General features: G+C 32.3%; 2 protein-coding genes across 7 annotated transcripts; one reads left to right on the forward strand and one right to left on the reverse strand.

The window, feature by feature from the left end:
• Positions 1-231: 231 nt before the first annotated feature.
• LOC131022743 (transcription factor bHLH93-like) lies at positions 232-3,058 on the forward strand. 2 transcript variants are annotated; one of them, XM_057952262.1, is made up of 4 exons: positions 232-509; positions 677-802; positions 865-1,032; positions 2,832-3,058. In XM_057952262.1, the coding sequence occupies exons 1-4, from the start codon at positions 432-434 to the stop codon at positions 2,922-2,924; spliced, it is 465 nt and encodes a 154-aa protein (XP_057808245.1). In that variant the 5' UTR covers positions 232-431; the 3' UTR covers positions 2,925-3,058. The 2 variants fall into 2 exon arrangements, with proteins under 2 accessions (XP_057808245.1, XP_057808244.1); XM_057952261.1 differs by having other exon boundaries at positions 241-509; positions 865-3,058.
• A 9,511-nt stretch (positions 3,059-12,569) lies between these two features.
• On the reverse strand, positions 12,570-16,611 carry LOC131022744 (uncharacterized). Of its 5 annotated transcripts, none has more exons than XM_057952264.1 (9): positions 16,149-16,606; positions 14,427-14,676; positions 14,096-14,355; positions 13,838-14,008; positions 13,644-13,751; positions 13,397-13,466; positions 13,217-13,324; positions 13,075-13,133; positions 12,570-12,799 (listed from the first exon to the last, which is right to left on the reverse strand). In XM_057952264.1, exons 2-9 carry the CDS (start codon positions 14,583-14,585, stop codon positions 12,790-12,792), a joined length of 945 nt encoding a protein of 314 aa, XP_057808247.1. In that variant the 5' UTR covers positions 14,586-14,676; positions 16,149-16,606; the 3' UTR covers positions 12,570-12,789. The 5 variants fall into 5 exon arrangements, with proteins under 5 accessions (XP_057808247.1, XP_057808246.1, XP_057808248.1 ...); XM_057952263.1 differs by having other exon boundaries at positions 13,043-13,133; positions 16,149-16,600; XM_057952265.1 differs by lacking the exon at positions 13,217-13,324 and having other exon boundaries at positions 13,043-13,133; positions 16,149-16,609.
• Positions 16,612-18,104: the final 1,493 nt, after the last annotated feature.

An 18,104-nucleotide genomic window follows, 5' to 3' on the forward strand; every position in this document is an offset into this window, starting at 1 on the left:
TTTAAAAATCTAACGTATTTTTATTTCTCACCATATTTGTCCACTTTCATTTGATATTCTTTCTGTATATATATACACGTTGACCGAAGTAAGAGTTGAAGTCTTGACGAGAAGGTCAAGATTACAAGGACCAAAAAATGAATATATAACAAGTGGATGGGCTGAAGTGAGAATATATAAATTAATATGCAAACAACAAATTACGTCATAATCTCCTGTGAAACTTGTGGTACTCATGCAGGAAAAAAACAAGCAAATCATACATCAACATTGCTTGACTGATCATCCCTCTCTCTCTTCTTTCTCTCTCTTTAAAACCCCTCTTCCTCTCCAGGTATCTTCTGATCAAGTGTGTGTTCTGCGCTTTTTTTACGTCTGTACGTTCCAGACGTATAAGAAGTCGAAGTCGAAGGAGAAGAAGAAGAAAAAATATGAGCTCTCGAAACAAAAAGAAAGCAGCACTATATCAGAAATTGGAGCAGCTTCGCTCTGCTTCTCATTCTACTTCTGTAGGTATCTCAACCTTTAATTGCTAGCTTCTTTATTAAAAGAAAATAAAAATCTTGCTTAATTACAAAAATAGGATTTGATTGAATTTAATAGGTGAATTTCTGTTGATTTTTAATAGTGATGAAATTAATAATTCACGGTAGTTTTTTAATTTAATTTAAAAAAGGTGAATAAAGCATCGATCGTGGTGGATGCATCAAGATACATCGAAGAGTTAAAGGAGAGGGTGGAGACGCTGAATCAAGATGTGGCGACTCTACAAAATTCCAGCCGACAAGACTCCTTGCCTGCGGTAATACCAGCAGATGTCACACTAAATTAAATTTGGAGATTAATTTTAGTATTTTATTGCAGGTGAAAGTGGAAACCCTAGAAAAAGGATTCCTAATAAACGTGCTGTCTGAGAAAAACTGCCCCGGTTTGCTTGTTTCCATACTCGAAGCTTTTGAGGAGTTGGGCCTTGAAGTACTCGACGCTAGGGTTTCTTGTTCTGATAATTTCCGTCTTGAAGCCATTAGTGAGGTAAAAAAACACACACCCACTCTCTCTCCCTCTCCCACATCCTATATATATGTATATATCTTTCATCAGATGAGAACCCTGCACATATTCATAAAACTCATGAATAAGAAATACCCAGAGTGAACAATATTTGATATAGTATATGAACAATCACATTAGTTGATTTTCAATTTCGTATATGTGTTCTATACAATTATTCACGATGTGGTCATCTTTTGTTCATGTATTATATATATATATATATATATATATATTGTAAATACATTATGAAAAAATATGGGATAAAAAAAATTCTCATAAATTCCTCATTTTGTTTCTCTAATTTTCTAAAAAAAAAATTGCCTACAAAAAGGAGGGATAGGAATGTGAGTGATGAGATTTTATTTAATTTGTAGAAATCGAGGGAAAAGAAATAAGGGAGTTTGAAAGAGTTCCCCCCCTTTTTTTTAATGATTAATTAACAATAAAAGAGAACACAGTCAAAGGATTTAAATGAGAAGATTCTTATTGTAAAAATTAGAGTAACTTATATATACGTTTAGTGCAATAAATTGTATGTTGCGTACGGAATTTACTACACTTAACAATTCTCACTATAACAAGTTTCTAATTTATGCAGATTATTATCGTAACTATAAGATTGTTAAATCCTAGTACACGAAAAGTTTGTGTACTTGATCAAATTAATAATAAGATCACGTGCAACCCACATAAAATCTGCCTCATAATTTGCACCACACACTTTTGTATATAAGTCTCTGGTTATTGTATTCTGACAAAAATCTGATTTGTCATAGTCTATATCTTCTTATTTTCATATCAATTCTTAATATATATGCATGCTTATATGTTATATATTTGATGAGGAAACAAAACAATTAAAAGGAAATGAAACTATATGCTAACTACATATTTTCTTCTATTAATTTCTTGATGAGAGTAGAATATCTTAATAGGATTCGAACCAATAATATTAGTGTCGTGATCGAGGTCGCCAGGGGGTGTATTCGTTGTGGAATTTGATGGATTTCTATGGATTTTAAAAGTCTGGGTATATTCGTTCAAGACTTTTAAAAGTCTGCAGAAATCTGGGTGTATTCGTTCAAGACTTTTAAAAGTCCATATAAATCTAGGTGTATTCATTCAAGACTTTTTAAAATCCATACAAATCTAGGTGTATTCGTTATTCCATTGACTTAAAATCCGAAATGACTTTCATGGATTTCATCCAAAAAATACACACGACGAAATCCGGCCAAGAACCACGAGAATTGAAATTCATGAAGTTTTAAGCGAGCGCTGGAACTCAGCAATCGTTAAGAGTGTCCAGCGAGCGCTGGGTTCCCAGCGGCCGCTGGGTTGCCGCGGTCGCTGGGCCCAGGCAGCCCAGCCCACCCACGCTTTTTAAATACAGCTCTTCGATTTTTTTTCCTCATTCCACAGAAGCCTACTCCAAAAATATACCACAGAAGCAGACTTTGGTTTTCCAGCGCTCGCTGGAACTCAGCGGTCGCTGGGTTTCCAGCGGGTGCTGGGACTCCGCGGGCGCTGGGTCTCTTCTAGCGGGCGCTGGTTTCATGGAATTCAATTCCAAAATTATCCCGTAAAGTCTTCGAAAATCAGTGAAAATCGGGGTGAAATCCAACCACGAATTCTTTGAAAGTCATTTGGAATCTATGTGAATTCCATGAAATTTAAATTCCATGGACTTTTTAGTGTTTTAGTATTACATTGAAGCAATATGCAATTGATTTAATTATATTTCCTTGTAATTAATTATTAATAATTAAAAATTGCAGAATGAAGGGCAGTCTGATAGCATAGATGCTCAGGTGGTTAAACGAGGGGTATTGCAAGCGATCAGGAATTGGAGTGATGAACAACATGATTAATTAAGTGAAATCTTGTTTAATTATTCTTATATATTAATTAATTGTGCTTAATTTGATTGTACCTTGTATATTTTGATGATGTGAAGAAAAGAAGTTCCCATATATGTTACTAATATCAACAAATTTTACTGCAAGTTTCCACAGTGCCAATTTATATATATATACATTATTAGTTAATTACTTAATTTATTGCTCTAAAGTGGTCTGGTTATATATACAACTCCCCATCATTTATTATGATCTTTTCTTTTTTCTTTTGCGCAGGAGCAGTAATCAATTTGTAAATTTAATTAACAGATAAATATTCGTTTCCGAGCGTAAAGAGAGTTGGATTTAATTTATTTCAAAGCTCAGTAAAGTATATACTGGATTAAATAATTATTGTTTTCTAACTAACTAATATTTGCACCCCTTGCAATGCACGAATTTTTTTTTATATTCTTATATTTATGTAAAACTGATACCAATTCAATTATCATATTTAAAAATATAATAAAAATAATTTTAGCTAAATATATTTAAGCTGAATATTGAAAAAATAAAAAATAAATAAAAAAATAATTCACAATAATAAAAATTGATATTATTAAAATGCAAAAAATTCAGTTCAAAAATAAAAATATAAAATAATTGGAAAATAGATTTATTAAAAAAAGATGAGAGAGGAGAGATTTTTTTAAAGTTTTAACCTTTAAAATAATATAACTTTTACATTTTAAATCAAATATTTACGTAAAATATATCAAATTAAAGAAATTTTTGTGATCTTTAATTTGATATACATATTAAATATTTTATAATTAGTAGAATTTCATAATTTTAGAAAGAAAATAAAATAAGAAGATAAAAAAAGAAAAAAAAAATCAAATAAACCTTCAATTTGTTACAACTACAAAATTGCCACTCAATTTTGAAATTGATTTAAAAATGATTTCAAATTGAAAGCCGTCTTTTTAATATATACTAGCATTTGCATCCCGTGCAATGCACAAAAAACATTTTTATATTTTATATTTATATTAAATCGATACCAACTTAATTATCATATGTATAAATATAATAAAAAAAATTAACCTTAATTGAATATATTTAAGTTGAATATTAAAAAAAATAAAAAAATCACAATATTAAAAACAGATATTATGAAAAGGCAAAAATAATAAGTTAAAAAAAATAAAAATAAAAAATAGTAGATTTATTCAAAAAAAGATGATACCAACTTAATTATCATATGTATAAATATAATAAAAAAATTAACCTTAATTGAATATATTTAAGTTGAATATTAAAAAAAAATAAAAAATTCATAATATTAAAAACAGATATTATGAAAAGGAAAAAAATAATAAGTTAAAAAAAATAAAAACAAAAAATAGTAGATTTATTCAAAAAAAGATGAGAGAGGAGAGAGAATTTGTAAAAATTTTAATCTTTAAATAAATACTCCATCCGTCCACGAAAAAGAGTCTCATTTGGGACTCGGCACGAGTTTTAACAAAGTTGTTAAAGTAGGTGTAAGTGGAGAGAGAAGTAAATTTATAGGGGTAGTGTTAATAACAATTTTAATTGATTAATCCTTTATTAATGGGTAAATTAACAATTTCAAGCTGTTAGGTCCGGAGGGTCTCGAATAGGTGTGTGAGGGGGGGAGGGGGAAGGAATATACCTATAGGCTATTTTTCGATCTTTACAAGAGATCAAAACGAAACTTCAAACACAAACTCAAACACCTGTTTACTGAAAAGTGTTTTGACCAAAATAAGGTTGACGACTGATACTGAAAACTCTTCAGTAAAGAGTTATCAGTTAAGTCAAAATACCTTAACTGATACACGTAAGGCTTAAGTCGAGTTTAGTAAACAGAGATGTTATGAATCCTACTGACTATCAGAAGATAGATCAGTCAGACTGATAACATACGTAGCGGAAAACTTTTGTTTCGCAATAGCCTGTGAGTTAAGCACGTTGTTAGACTTTAGGTTTCTCTTTGCTATTAATCAGTTTTCAGTTAACAAAAGGAAGAGCACAAGTAAGAAAGTAAATACTCAAAGCTGTAAATAACACGGAGATTTTTACGTGGTTCGGAAAAACACATCCTACATCCACGGTCGGTTGATCAGACCAACAACTTCACTGGGCAAGTGCTTACGGGTGCACTGCAAACCTGAATATGTGCTTACGGGTGCACACAACCGAAACAACCAAAGATCCAATCTTCAGTACCAACACACCTTGTTGGATTTCTCACTCCTAGCACGCACTGGGCACTAGGATCTCACGGAGACAGAATACCTTTATAAACTCCTTTACAACACAAACACTCGATTCAGTAGGTTGAAGAGAGGTTTGAAAACTTGCCAACTAAACTTCAAAGAACAAGTTCTTTGGAGTTAGTTTGACCTAGGCTTTAGATAAACAAGGTTTGCCTAAGGTCTAAGAGAATGTATGTAATCAGCAGTGACTGATTTTTGGCTTTTGGATTCTCTTCTTCGATTCAAACTTTGGAGAGTCTGGGCTTTAGTTGAGAAACAATTTTGGCAGAGTTTCAGCTTATGTCGTTGAATCGGTGAAGAAGTCTTGAATAGATCCGTTGGCGAAGGTCTTCAAGATTTCTTCCGTTAGAGAGTAATTTGAACTTGGGCTGATGCTTCAATCTTCAAAGTTCCTTGTTTGGTGAGAACGGCTATGTTGAAGAGCAGGAGATGCGACATCTCTGAAAAGGTAATCACCAAAGAGGAATGACCTCTGCAGAGAAAGGACGATCCTGAGATCTCTGCATTTAATGCGGTTGTACTTCCGGAGTGTGTGGCTTCCTTTGAACGTTGAAGGTTCAGTCCGAGGAAGAATGTTCAACTGATACTTGACTTTAGTATCAGTCCGCTGATTCCACGTGACACGCATTAAGTAATCAGTCAAAACTGATTCTTCGACTGATCCTTCAGTCGGCAACTTTAGTCTTCAGTCTTCAGTCCTTCGTTCTTCAGTATTCAGAACTACAACTAAACTAGAAAAAGAACTCTAACACTTGAGTTCAAGCAGATCCAGTCTATTACAACAGAAACCTATTAATTTTGGTATCATCAAAACAAGGATTAGAATATTTTATTAAGTTCCCAACACAAGCAATATTGAGCAAACAATTTCAACAACAAATTCAAACAAATTCGATTCCAATAAGAAATGAATTTCAGCAACAAATTCAAACACATTCAACAAATTCAACAAAAAGATTCGATCAACATATTTAGGAAATTCCAGCAACAAACTCAGGAAATTCCAGCAACAAATTCGAACAAATTCATAACAAAATCAGTAAATGAACATTATGGAAAAAAAACTAAAATTTGAGGCTGTCGTTTGTTCGGACAGTGAGTGGGAGTCGAAGTTGGGGGCATCCATGGTTGTCGGAATTTCTGAGACAGCAAGGGATTGTCGTTGTTACCTGAGAACAAAGGGATGATTTTTAGATCTATAGAGAGAGAGGGGTGAAGAGCGACAACGACGGTAGTGGATCCTCCTACGGCTGCTGATTGTTGCGTCGAAGAGAGGGGCGGTCGGTTGTGGCGCTCTTCACTGGGGAAGAAAGGCGAGCCGTGCAGTGCATGTGGCTCCTAACCTTGAAAAAGGAGCCGACAATTTGAGGAATGCGATTCCTGAAGGTTTCGCGCTCACTGGGAGGCGGCGATTTGGGATTTCCGGGGGTTTCACCTCCTCCATGCTCGATGAGATCACCGGAATCACCTCAATCGAGCAGAATCTCCTTGTTGTTGCCGGCCAAACCCGCGACTCGCTGATTGAGTGTGAGTCGCCGTCAACACTTGTGAAAACGTCAATAACAACTCCATCAAAGGGAGGCAGCGATGAACTTCGATTTGGGGTTTCAGAGGGAGACGACGACTACCTTAAATCACAGGAGGAAGGTGGCGCAAAAATGATTGGCAGACTAGAATTTTGCCAAAAGAATGGAAGAAATTAGGAATGGGTTGACCAAATAGTAATGGAAGAAGTTGGGGTAATGTGTAAGATTCAATTAAGGAGAAAGATTAGAATTTAATTAAGAAATTAAATAGGTTGTTTATCATTTATTGTGGTGGGTCCATGAATGACAAATCAAGTAAATAGATAAGTCAAGAAAGGGTAAAATTGTATAAAAAGTGAAACAAAACTCTTTTTTGTGGACAAAAAAAAGAGGGGAAACATGACTCTTTTTCGTGGACGGAGGGAGTATAACTCTTACATTTTAAATTAAATATTTATATAAAATTTATCAAATTAAAACTCTTATCATGATCTATAATTTTATGCATATTAAATATTTTATAATTAGTCGAATTTTTAAATTTTAGAAAGAAAAAAAGAAGATAAAAAAAAGTAGCTTTTTTTTTTTTTATAAAATAAACCTTCAATTTTATTATAAAAATTATGACTACAACATTACCACTCAATTTTGAAATTGATTTCAAATTGGAAGTTAGCTTTTTAACATAAAGCAAAATAAATCATATCCTAGGTGGCATCCTATAATCACTCCATTCTAATTTTCCTCAATTCTCATTCATTTTTTTTTAATTTTAATCAATTTCTAAATCTAAAAAATCATTATATAAATATTCCAACAAAATAAATTCTATTTCCTCAATCTATACACACACACACACACACACACACACACACATATATATATATATATATATATATTAAATCAAAATAAATCTTACCGTACGTGGCATCCTATAATCACTCCATTCTAATTTTCCTCAATTCTCATTCATTCTTATTTTTTTCTAAATTTTTATCAATTTCTATATCTAAAAATCATTAAAAATCTAAAAATCATGATATATTTAAAAACTAAATATCTAAAAAATCATTATATAAATATTCCAACAAAATCAATTCTATCCTACGTGGCGTCGTACAATCACTCCATTCTACTTTTCCTCAATTCTCATTCATTTTTATTTTTATTTTTTAATCAATTTCCATATCCAAAAACTATTAAATATCTAAAAAGTATTATATATCTAAAAACTATTAAATATCTAAAAATCTATATATTAGTATTCCATTGATCAATAAACATCTTTATAAAGTATTCCATTGATCAATAAAATTTTATTTATATCCATACACGAAAAATAGAAAATACATATATTTGTAATTTTGAGGTTGTAATGATTATTGTAATATTATACTTCATAATATCCAACTCTCCAATTTCAATTTAAAAACGTACTTGATTTACTTTTTTAATATATATGACTTTGATGTTATTAATTCTATTTATATTCCCTAAAATATTATCTTCGACCTCATGGACAGACCAATTCAGGCTCTAACGTATATAATACTTTAATTGGGTTAAAATAAAAATCACTCTTAAGATAAGAATATAGAACTAATCTATACCCTTAATCAATAATACTTTAATGGACACGATTTAAAATTTATTATATCTTAATTTGCCTCTAATACCTACTGTATATTAGGAATAAAAAAACTACTATAGAAAAAGACTACAAATCCCTTAAAAATCACAACAAAGTTGGATTGAAACTCTGCTTACATATAAATTTCATAAGATATTTAAATTAGATCGGTCAATTTCAAATAAATATTATAATTTTCTACTTTAAAATAATTTCATTAAATTTTTTATTTTAGTGAAAAAAATTCATGAACCAAAAACTACATTAAAAATTTCATAAATTTATATTTTAATAGACCCCATCGAATTTCGACGGGTCACGTACTAGTATTTTATAATTAGTCGAATTTTTAAATTTTTAAATTTCGACGTCTGTTCGTCTTCGTTTTTCGGTGCTTGCTTTTTCTTCTCTTTCTCGAGATGGTTTTTTCTTCTTTGCTCTCTGTGTCTCTGGTCTGCGTTTTTTGGTTAGGGAAACAAGCCGGGGCTGCTTCAGGACGATGGTTAGGCCGGAGTTCTGGAAGCGGTTCCATTTCCGCTTGTTTCCCTCTTGTTGGTTTCGTCTTAGACGAGTACTCTTTTTCCTCTCTAAGGTTTTTCTCATTGGGTTTTCTTTAGAGAGGTTTTAATGAGGCTCGGCCCTTAGTCTGCTCTTTTGTGCTTTCAAGGGTTCTTAGGTTTTTTCTCTTTCTTTCTTTAATAAAATCGCAATTTAATAATAAGAAAGAAAAAAAAGAAGATAAAAAAAAGTAGTTTACAAAATAAACCTTCAATTTTATTATAAAAATTATAACTACAACATTACCACTCAATTTTGAAATTGATTTCAAATTGGAAGTTAGCTTTATAATATAGTATAGATATATTTTAGATTATCTTGGGCTTTCGTCGATACCTTTTTTATTCAAAAAAATTTTAGAAGGCTTTTTTATTCAATTATTAAGATAGTAGTAATTGGAGCAGAAAAAAAAAAAAAACACAAAAAATGTGAAAATAAAGGGTGATTCTATTCATAGCCCCCGTTTTACTCTGTATAGGCTCCGATTTAAAATAAATAATAATAAATAATTATAAATTTACTATTTTATCTTATAGCTCATAGCCCCTAAATTAAATATCCTATAGCTCATAGTCATAGCCCCAAAAGTTTTATTTTTCTGTATTTCACTTTGTACGATAGTTGTTTCTGCAATCTTTTCATCTCTATTTCTCTATTTATAAATTCTGATGTGTCATCTAAATTTTCAAAGTTTGGATATTTAATTTATATTACGAGGTTAATGATTTCTGCTCGATTTTCTTGAAACATGTTACAGCGTTTCCCTACTGGTTTAACATTTTGCTCTTGCTTAAGATTTTTCATATTAAACACAAAAGTGGGGGGAAGGAGGGGCTCGTTTTGGGTTTTATAGAAAGTGTTCAGACTTTAACTATGGAAGACGTGGAATAGGTTCCCCAAAAGTGTTATGGGCTATACTCGAATAGGATATGCTCTTCAATATTATGTTGAGTTTTATTTATTGTAGCTTTTCTGATAAATTGGCATAGTTTGCTCTCCCATTCTCGCTCAGTTTCTACTTTCTCTGACCTTTGCCGAATTTTTCAAGTTTTAATGGAATTTCTTTATGGCTCGATGGTATTGAAATTTGTTTTGTTGCGTGGAAAAGATCATGTTATTTGGGGCTATGTGTTGTAGAGATTTTAATTTGGGAGCTATGGATTATGAAGTTTTTAATTATGGGATTATAAATTATAGGGTAAAATAGTAAATTTATATTTAATTATTTATTATTATTTTAAAGGGGGCTACACTGAATAAAATGCGGGCTATGAATAGAATTACCCAAAAATAAAATGGAAGTAATTGTGCATTAAACCCATGTCTATTCATAGACTCATAGTGGGCCGTCAGCCGAAGAAATTTAGATAACGCCCAACGGATCAATTTGAGAATCCCAAAATTTATAAATAACCAATTTTATGGGCGTGTGCAGATTTGCAGATGCAGCCCTAATCAAATCTAGCTAATTAAAAATTTCAAATCAACTTTATTTATTTTTGCTGAATTTTAATCATATAAAAGATTGGTATTTTCGGTGGAATTAGACCCCATTTTCAAAATAAATTAGAGATTGGTGCAATTATTTCATTTCAAACTCGAATATTTACTTTTACTTTCTACTTTCGAATAATTTGAAATGTTCATGCATTTAGCATAAAATATCTATACTTCTGGTTTGGTTTCAAAAAGTTATGAAATATAGATTTAATAGCCCTTAATAACAACGTGCTATTTTTCCTTTCGTAGTGTGTCTTCTTGTTACGAACTTTTTTTTTCAAAGCTGAATATTTTAATTCTCGGATTTTGGAAAAATACTTTGGTTTTGTCTGATTTAAAAAGAAGGTACTATAACTTTTTGACAATTCTACATAAACGACAATTAGAAAAGGCAAAATACGTTGGAAATAAAAGAAAGAAAATATCATTCTTTTGGTGGTAACTAATAAATCTAAATTCAATGTATGATATATCAGATAGTATGTTGGGAACTTAGTGAAATATCCTTGTCCTAATTTTGATGATATTAAAATTGTTAAGGTTTCTTTGTAATAGACTAGAACTTTCGAACTCAAGTGTTAGAATTCTTTTTCTAGTTTAGCTGTTGTTCTGAAGACTGAAGACCGGAGGATTGAAGACTGAAGACTGAAAAACTCGACTGATGTAGCGATTAAAGGCAGAGTCAAACACTGATGTTTGACTGATTGAGTTTCTCAACTGAAGGATTAGTTTCGAACTGATTCATTAATGCAGGCCACGTGGATTCAGCGGACTGATACTAAAGTCAAGTATCAGTTAACATTCTTCCTCGGACTGAACCTCCAAAGTTAAAAGGAAGCCACGCACTCCCAAAGTACAGCCGCATTAAATGCAGAAATTTCAAGGATCGTTATTTCTCTGCAGAGCATTCCTTTTTGGTGACTACCTTTTTCAAAGATGTCCTATCTCCTGCTCCTTAGTAGTCGTTCTCATCAAACAAGGAACCTCAAAGATTGAAGCCTCAGCAAAGTTCGAAATTCTCTCCAACGGATGAATTCTTGAAGACCTTCTCCGCCAACGGATCTATTCAAGACCTCTCCTATAAATAGAGCTCGATGATCACTTCAATATTCACCGATTCAAATACATAAGCTGAAACGCTGCCGAATTCGTTACTCAGCAAATCAAAGCCTTCCAAAGTTTGAATCGAAGAAAAAAATCACAAAGCCAAAATCAGTCCACTACTGATTACACACATTCTCTTAGAACCTTAGGCAAATATTGTATATCCAAAGCCTAAGTAACTGATTACAGAGAGCTTGTTCTTTGTAATCTAGTTGGCAAGTTTTTGAACCTCCTTCTAACTGATTCGGAGTGTTTGAGCCGAGAGGAGTTCAGACTAGTGCTCTGACTCCGTGAGATCTTGGCAGTCGCAGGGTAGACATATGTTTTGTCTCAGCGAAGCTAAGAGTGAGAATCCTGCTTGTGGCGAGTTTTTCTCTTTTTTTTTTTTTTTTACCAAATACGCACTACTAAAAAAAACGCTCATACATAACGGTAAATTTCCGTTATGTATGTACCAAAACTACCGTTGTATATAGTGGTGTTATGTATGAGGGCACTCATACATAACGGTATATACCGTTATGTATACTATGAATACATAACGGTTTATCGGATATCCATAACACATGCAAAACCGTTGTGTATAATACTCATACATAACGAATATTTTCCGTTATAAAAAGTTTGTTTTCCGATATGTATTAGTTATATATATAACGGTGATTTATGTTTTACATAACGGTTATCCACCGTTGTTTAATGGTAGAAAACATAACGCTTTTTTATCGTTATGAAATTTATTTTTCCGTTATAAAATATATTTCGTAGAGACTGTATTGAGATTATATACAACGCTTTTTTGTACTTCACATAACGGTTATGTCCGTTATCTTTGGTATCAATTGTAACAGTGTTTTACCGTTATAAATTTATATTATTCGTTGTGTAATTAGATTATAGATAACGGTGTTTATATATATTAGAAACGGCAATGAGAACCGTTATGTATTCTCAGTTATAAAATTAACCATATTTTCAGGGTTTTTTTTTATTTTTTTGCCTGTTTTTTGTAATTTCCTAATTATAATTCATACAAATATACAATATTCTCAAATAATACAATCCAAAACATATTATATAACATAACTTAAACTTCCATACATTGTAGCTTCAAAGTACCTAAAGTAGTCATGTAATTTACATCCAAACAATATTAACAAAAAAATGGTGTTCAACACTTGCTTCACCAAATTCTTACATTTTTTCCAGATTCAAAAAACATACAAAACACCAACCAAAATGCCACATCTAGCTTCCTATCTTCCTGCTAACTGTTATTGCCACCTGACCATGAAACAAAATCAGTAAAACATAATACTATGTGCCATGTAAAGAAACTAAAAATGATGCTAAATGAAGATTAACTTCACAAATGTTTGAATCTAAACTTAATCTCAAAAGCCCAGTTTCAGTAATTTGTTACTTAAGTTATATATGTGAATTTTAAAGCCTGATCATAATTCACAATTATAAGAGGATGATATAAGATGATTAATAGCATGATCATAATTCACAAGTCAAACATACCTGATTAGTCCAATACATGTGTAAGAACACACTTAGCCCATTCCTCGCGAACTTCATCGATTTCAACTTGAGAATATTGTACATTCGTAAACTGTAAATAAAAATTAGTGGTCAAGTATAATTTATGAAAAATGTTACAGTTTAATATGATAGTATATATTTATAAGCATTTACCAATGATGGCAGAGAAATATTGGCGTCCTTTTCAAACCCTTGCACTATTTCTTTCATATAGCGCATCACAAAAAATCCACATTTCGTACCATCAGGTTGCTTAGGAGCCTACATTTAGAATCATAAAAATATGAGGTTACCAACTATGAATTAATATTACCTATAAACAATAGCACACACCTTTATAGTTTCCCATTTTGCCGAGTTCTTGAATTTCTTTCCTTTGTTTGCATTGTAGATACTCATAGCACTTCAAAAGAATGAATACAAGCAAATTAATATATGAATAGACACCCAATCAAGAAGTTAAATTACTTTCAACAAACAACCAATAGAAGCAAATTAATATACGGACAAACAAGAAGTTAAATGACAGTTAATACAAGCAAATTAGTATACGGACATACGCACAGGTGATAAAACTTACTTGTCAACAGCAGCTTTCCAAGAGACATCACGAATTCTATTATAAAGAGAGTCGAACATATACACGTGGCCTTTGTGTGGTACAATTACTGTGAGTATCCAATGTGAACTATTTCATACAAGTAAAAAAATTAGTATAGCAATGATCATAGAACTTAATAACTATTGAGGTTGTAATGTTAAGTATTCACTTACTCCACATTGCAAGGCGCCAAAACAATTTGATTTGCAGTTGTAAGAAGCAATCGTTCTGATAATGCGCGTGCCCTATCTTCGATTGATAACTTGCTAGAGTGTGAGATAGTGAACGGGTTCACAAATAGAAATTTGCCAGCTTGATCTTTATTCATGTTTCTGTACAAATGGCTGAAAGTAAAAATGATTATATATTAGCAACAAAGAAAACACCTCATTATAAATAGTACTAATTCATTAACTTATCGATAAACTTACAAAACATATGCGACGATGGAACTTCCTGTAATAGGCTCCATGTTACAGAAAGGAATTAGATCTCGCTCCACAATCCAGAGACTAATTTCAACCCCAAAAAGCTCAGTATCTATTGGCAACTGTAGTCCTCGACTGCTCTTAAACAATTTCTCCATCACATAGTACAGTGCTATTAATGAAGGAGGCAGTGATGACATTTTGTTTATTGAAGATTCCTTGATCAATATTTTGTCAGCCTTCTTCTTCTTCGTACTAAGTGTCTAAAGCATGATATATTACAAATATTAACACTTAAATGAATGCAAGACAAGAAAATATAGATTGAAAATACCTCAACTGATCTTTCCAACACCAAAGGGTTAGGCCATGCTACATGACTGCCTAATAATGCACTCCCAACAGTCTGTATCTCATCCGATACAGGATAGGGAAGAGTTGCAAATTCATCCAAAATCTCATCAATTGACATGCGTAAGCTATTTGCAGGCATTGGAGCACCATGTAGAACACTACCGATGGCAAACACTGTTCCATAAGCTAGAATTTTTTTTTGATTTGTCCACCAACGCAACCCTTGTACCCTAACAATAAATCCACATAAATTTACATTTCAAAGTCAATAGTTATCCCAACACAGTACTAGTATGCACAATATTAAAACCAGAGAGTACTAGTAGTGCAGCAGCTGATTTGCCCTTCAAAAATCAAGACTAATCTCTTCTTCTATCACTAAACAAGCTCATAACAAATCAACAAATCTCAGCAGCTGAAACATAACTTTAATAAAATCGGAAAATGCAAATAATAAATCAAGAAAGCTTCAACCCCGTCCTCATACTCTTTTGACAGCCTACTACTTGACATCCATACTTTGTCCATTTCAAAAATCAACTTAGTGAAGACCTCAGCGTACTGACAACTGGTTTTAGCTTTTATGTGTACATGCAACAACCATTTTTCTTTGTCCTCATTTCAAGAAAAAAGTATGGTTTTCTTTTAATTTTATAAAAGATTTCCTTTTCTGGCATAAAAAATCCTAAATATTTTATAACGCATCCTCTCAAATAGGAAGATCACGTGTGGTGGAATTGTGCACAACAGTATCTTGGGTTACAATTCCATATTTGTGGTGTCTTGTTGAGCTATTTACATTAAGGCCTTGAGATGTTAGCAGTGACTGTTAAGCTTATATCAACACGAGTAGTTTCTGCATTTAAAATAATAATGTTGATCTCTCTGTTTTACGTATGCTTAACCAAAAGTCGGAACTCAGAAGTGTGATGTGAGGGACACTTAGAATCTTTACATGTAGAGACTTATAAGCAGAGCATAATGCAGATGTGTGGGGGGAAATAGTTTTTTATTAGCTTTAAACATTGCCTTCTCTGAACCCCTTTCAGCAGCCTACTAGTTTGACTTATGGTGTTTAGAATTTTTGAACTGATGATTATTGATTGGCTTATGAGCTTGCAATTATTTTTTGCTCCTCAAATGGATATTTTAATATAGATATGATATCTAGCTAGCCACTCACATATAATACAGCTAAATGGCTATTCCAATTTCCAATCATTTAAATATTAGTTAATCCACACAAAAGCACAGCGAAAGATGCAAAAAGCAAGTCTTCATCTATTATGAAACACTCTGTAGTGTCTTAATTCTGGTTGTTCATCCCATCTAGGCTAAAATTCCTTTCAGAAATACAGAAAAGAATCAAAAGAATTGACAGTCGATAGTGCAGAGATGGAAATCCAAGAACAAACGATCAAGAAATTTAAAGGGCAGATAAACATACTTTCAAATTGAAATAGCTACTCAATATTTCCACTTGCTCCAACAGTAACCCACAGAAAACATAGAATTGCACCAATATATATAATTTCTATTAGATTACTTCAAACAAAACACACGAAGAAACATAGAACCCTAAACCTTAGGGCTACATGTAGGGAAGAAGAACCCTAAACCCCCAAATTCACAAAAAATTGAAGTATTCTTCAGTAAGATGAAAAGAAAATTTGAACTTCTCAAAACACCCAAATAGCATTACCTTTCGCTGGGAACTTGGCGTTGGAAAATGCTGCTGCTGCGGAGTCGTCCAGGACAGGCTAGGTGAGGGCGGCGGACTGTCAATCGAAGGAGATAGGGCAGGGCGAGCCGACGGCGGCCAGGAAAGGCTGGAGCGGCAGTTGGAGAAAGCTAGGGCGGCGACAAGGGTTCGAGATTTGGTGATTTGGTGGAAGAGATGCGAAGAGGATTAGCAATTTCACACTTAACACATGCGAATAGATTTGGGGATTTGGTGATTTGGTGGAGTGAAATTAATGTGAAGAAGAAGATGATTTGGTGAATAGGGGATTTTGGAACGAAAGCTTTGGAATTGGAGCGAAAGGGTGGCGGGAGTTATATTTTTATTTTTTAGAAGGAATATTTTAGTTTTTTTTTTAAAAAAGATCATAGATAACAGTAAGGAATAACGGTTGCAATTACCGTTATAATTACGCTCATACATAACGATATTCTTAACGCTTAACAACCGTTGTTGAATACATGCTCATACATAACGATTGGGTTAACGGTTTCACTAGCACTGATATATAATATCATAATAGATAACACTATTACGTAACACTTAATTTGATACTGTTATAAATACATGTAGTTAACAATACATACATAATAGAGTTTCGTAAAACCGTTATGTATATTAAAAAGTGCGCTCATACATAACGGTTTTTAACCAAAACCGTTATGTATGAACCGTTATCCCTATTTTGATTTTTAGTAGTGACGTCTGTTCGTTAGTTATATTGATCTGTTCGTAAAATGTACTAAATTTGTTCAAAATGAAATAATAATTCTCTGTTTAACTTGATCATATATATATATATATGTGAATAGGGGAATCTACCCACTTTTATAAGATGTCTTACAAAACTACCCACCCAACCCCAAAGTCAAAAAGTCTTTGCCTGACATGCTTGGTTTTTTGTAAAAGGTCCCACTCACGTCACTTTCACAATGGATTTGGTTCAAAATCTGATGAAGAGACAATAATTGCCCAACTCACGTCACTTTCACAATGTAATGTATACTGTATGTTTGAAAAATTATAAAAAAATTAGCTTACGTTTGTGTTATAAAAACATTAGTAAAAGGACTAAAAATTTCACTATTATGTATATTATGCAACAAAAAAATATGTTGAAACCAATGGCGTAATTAGCCGCCAGAAATTAATAGCCGTGAACAGTAGCCGCCGGTACTCTTTTCTGCTATGAAATTCCGGCGGCTACTCTTTTCGGCTATGAAATTCCGGCGGCTAATTACGCCATTTGTTTCATAATATATTTTTGTTGCATAATATACATAGTAGTGAATTTTTTAGCCCTCTTAGTAATGTTATATTATAACACGAATACCTAGTAGTGAATTTTTTAGCCCTCTTAGTAATGTTATATTATAACACGAATACCTTAATTTAGAGTTTTTATTTAAATTTTTAATTTTATTTTTTTATAGTACAAGAAGTATACATTGATGTGAAATATGAGAGATACTGAATCTGCAAAAAATTGAATTATAGTGGGGTAATTATACTCACTTTATGCATGATTTGATTGAACATAAAATAATACAGTAAACACATAAAATAATAGGCTATTTTTGAAGAAAACATTTGAAACTCCTGGACTTTAAACAAAACAATATTTTAGAGCTAAAAAAAGATTAGCCGCCAGAACATCATAGCCGGTCGTACTAGCCGTGTGAAATTTTTCACCCACGGCCAGTGACGCCGGCTACGATTTCGTGGCGGCTAAAATTTTTTTTGGGAAAAAAATATCATTTTGACGTAATACATATGGTTGTAAAATATTTTACCTTGTTATGAATGTTTGAAAGTAACATATGTATCCTTTTTTTGTGTATTTCTATTTTTTTGTTAATTTTTTAGTCAAAAAAGTACATGTCGACATGAAATAAGAGATAAGGTGACTGCACAAAT

This window comes from Salvia miltiorrhiza, chromosome 4 (assembly GCF_028751815.1).
Source record: "Salvia miltiorrhiza cultivar Shanhuang (shh) chromosome 4, IMPLAD_Smil_shh, whole genome shotgun sequence".
Taxonomy (NCBI): domain Eukaryota; kingdom Viridiplantae; phylum Streptophyta; class Magnoliopsida; order Lamiales; family Lamiaceae; genus Salvia; species Salvia miltiorrhiza.

What these genes read in the sequence shown, in the direction of transcription:
- LOC131022743 (XM_057952261.1), top strand. Translation starts at nt 432, where the DNA reads ATGAGCTCTCGAAACAAAAAGAAAGCAGCACTATATCAGAAATTGGAG. An exon ending in CTGCTTCTCATTCTACTTCT is followed by an intron (nt 510 to 676) that starts GTAGGTATCTCA and finishes AATTTAAAAAAG; the next exon opens with GTGAATAAAGCATCGATCGT. An exon ending in GACAAGACTCCTTGCCTGCG is followed by an intron (nt 803 to 864) that starts GTAATACCAGCA and finishes ATTTTATTGCAG; the next exon opens with GTGAAAGTGGAAACCCTAGA.
- LOC131022744 (XM_057952263.1), bottom strand. Translation starts at nt 14,585, where the DNA reads ATGCCTGCAAATAGCTTACGCATGTCAATTGATGAGATTTTGGATGAA. An exon ending in TCCATCGTCGCATATGTTTT is followed by an intron (nt 14,009 to 14,095) that starts GTAAGTTTATCG and finishes TTTTACTTTCAG; the next exon opens with CCATTTGTACAGAAACATGA. An exon ending in TTGGCGCCTTGCAATGTGGA is followed by an intron (nt 13,752 to 13,837) that starts GTAAGTGAATAC and finishes TGTATGAAATAG; the next exon opens with TTCACATTGGATACTCACAG.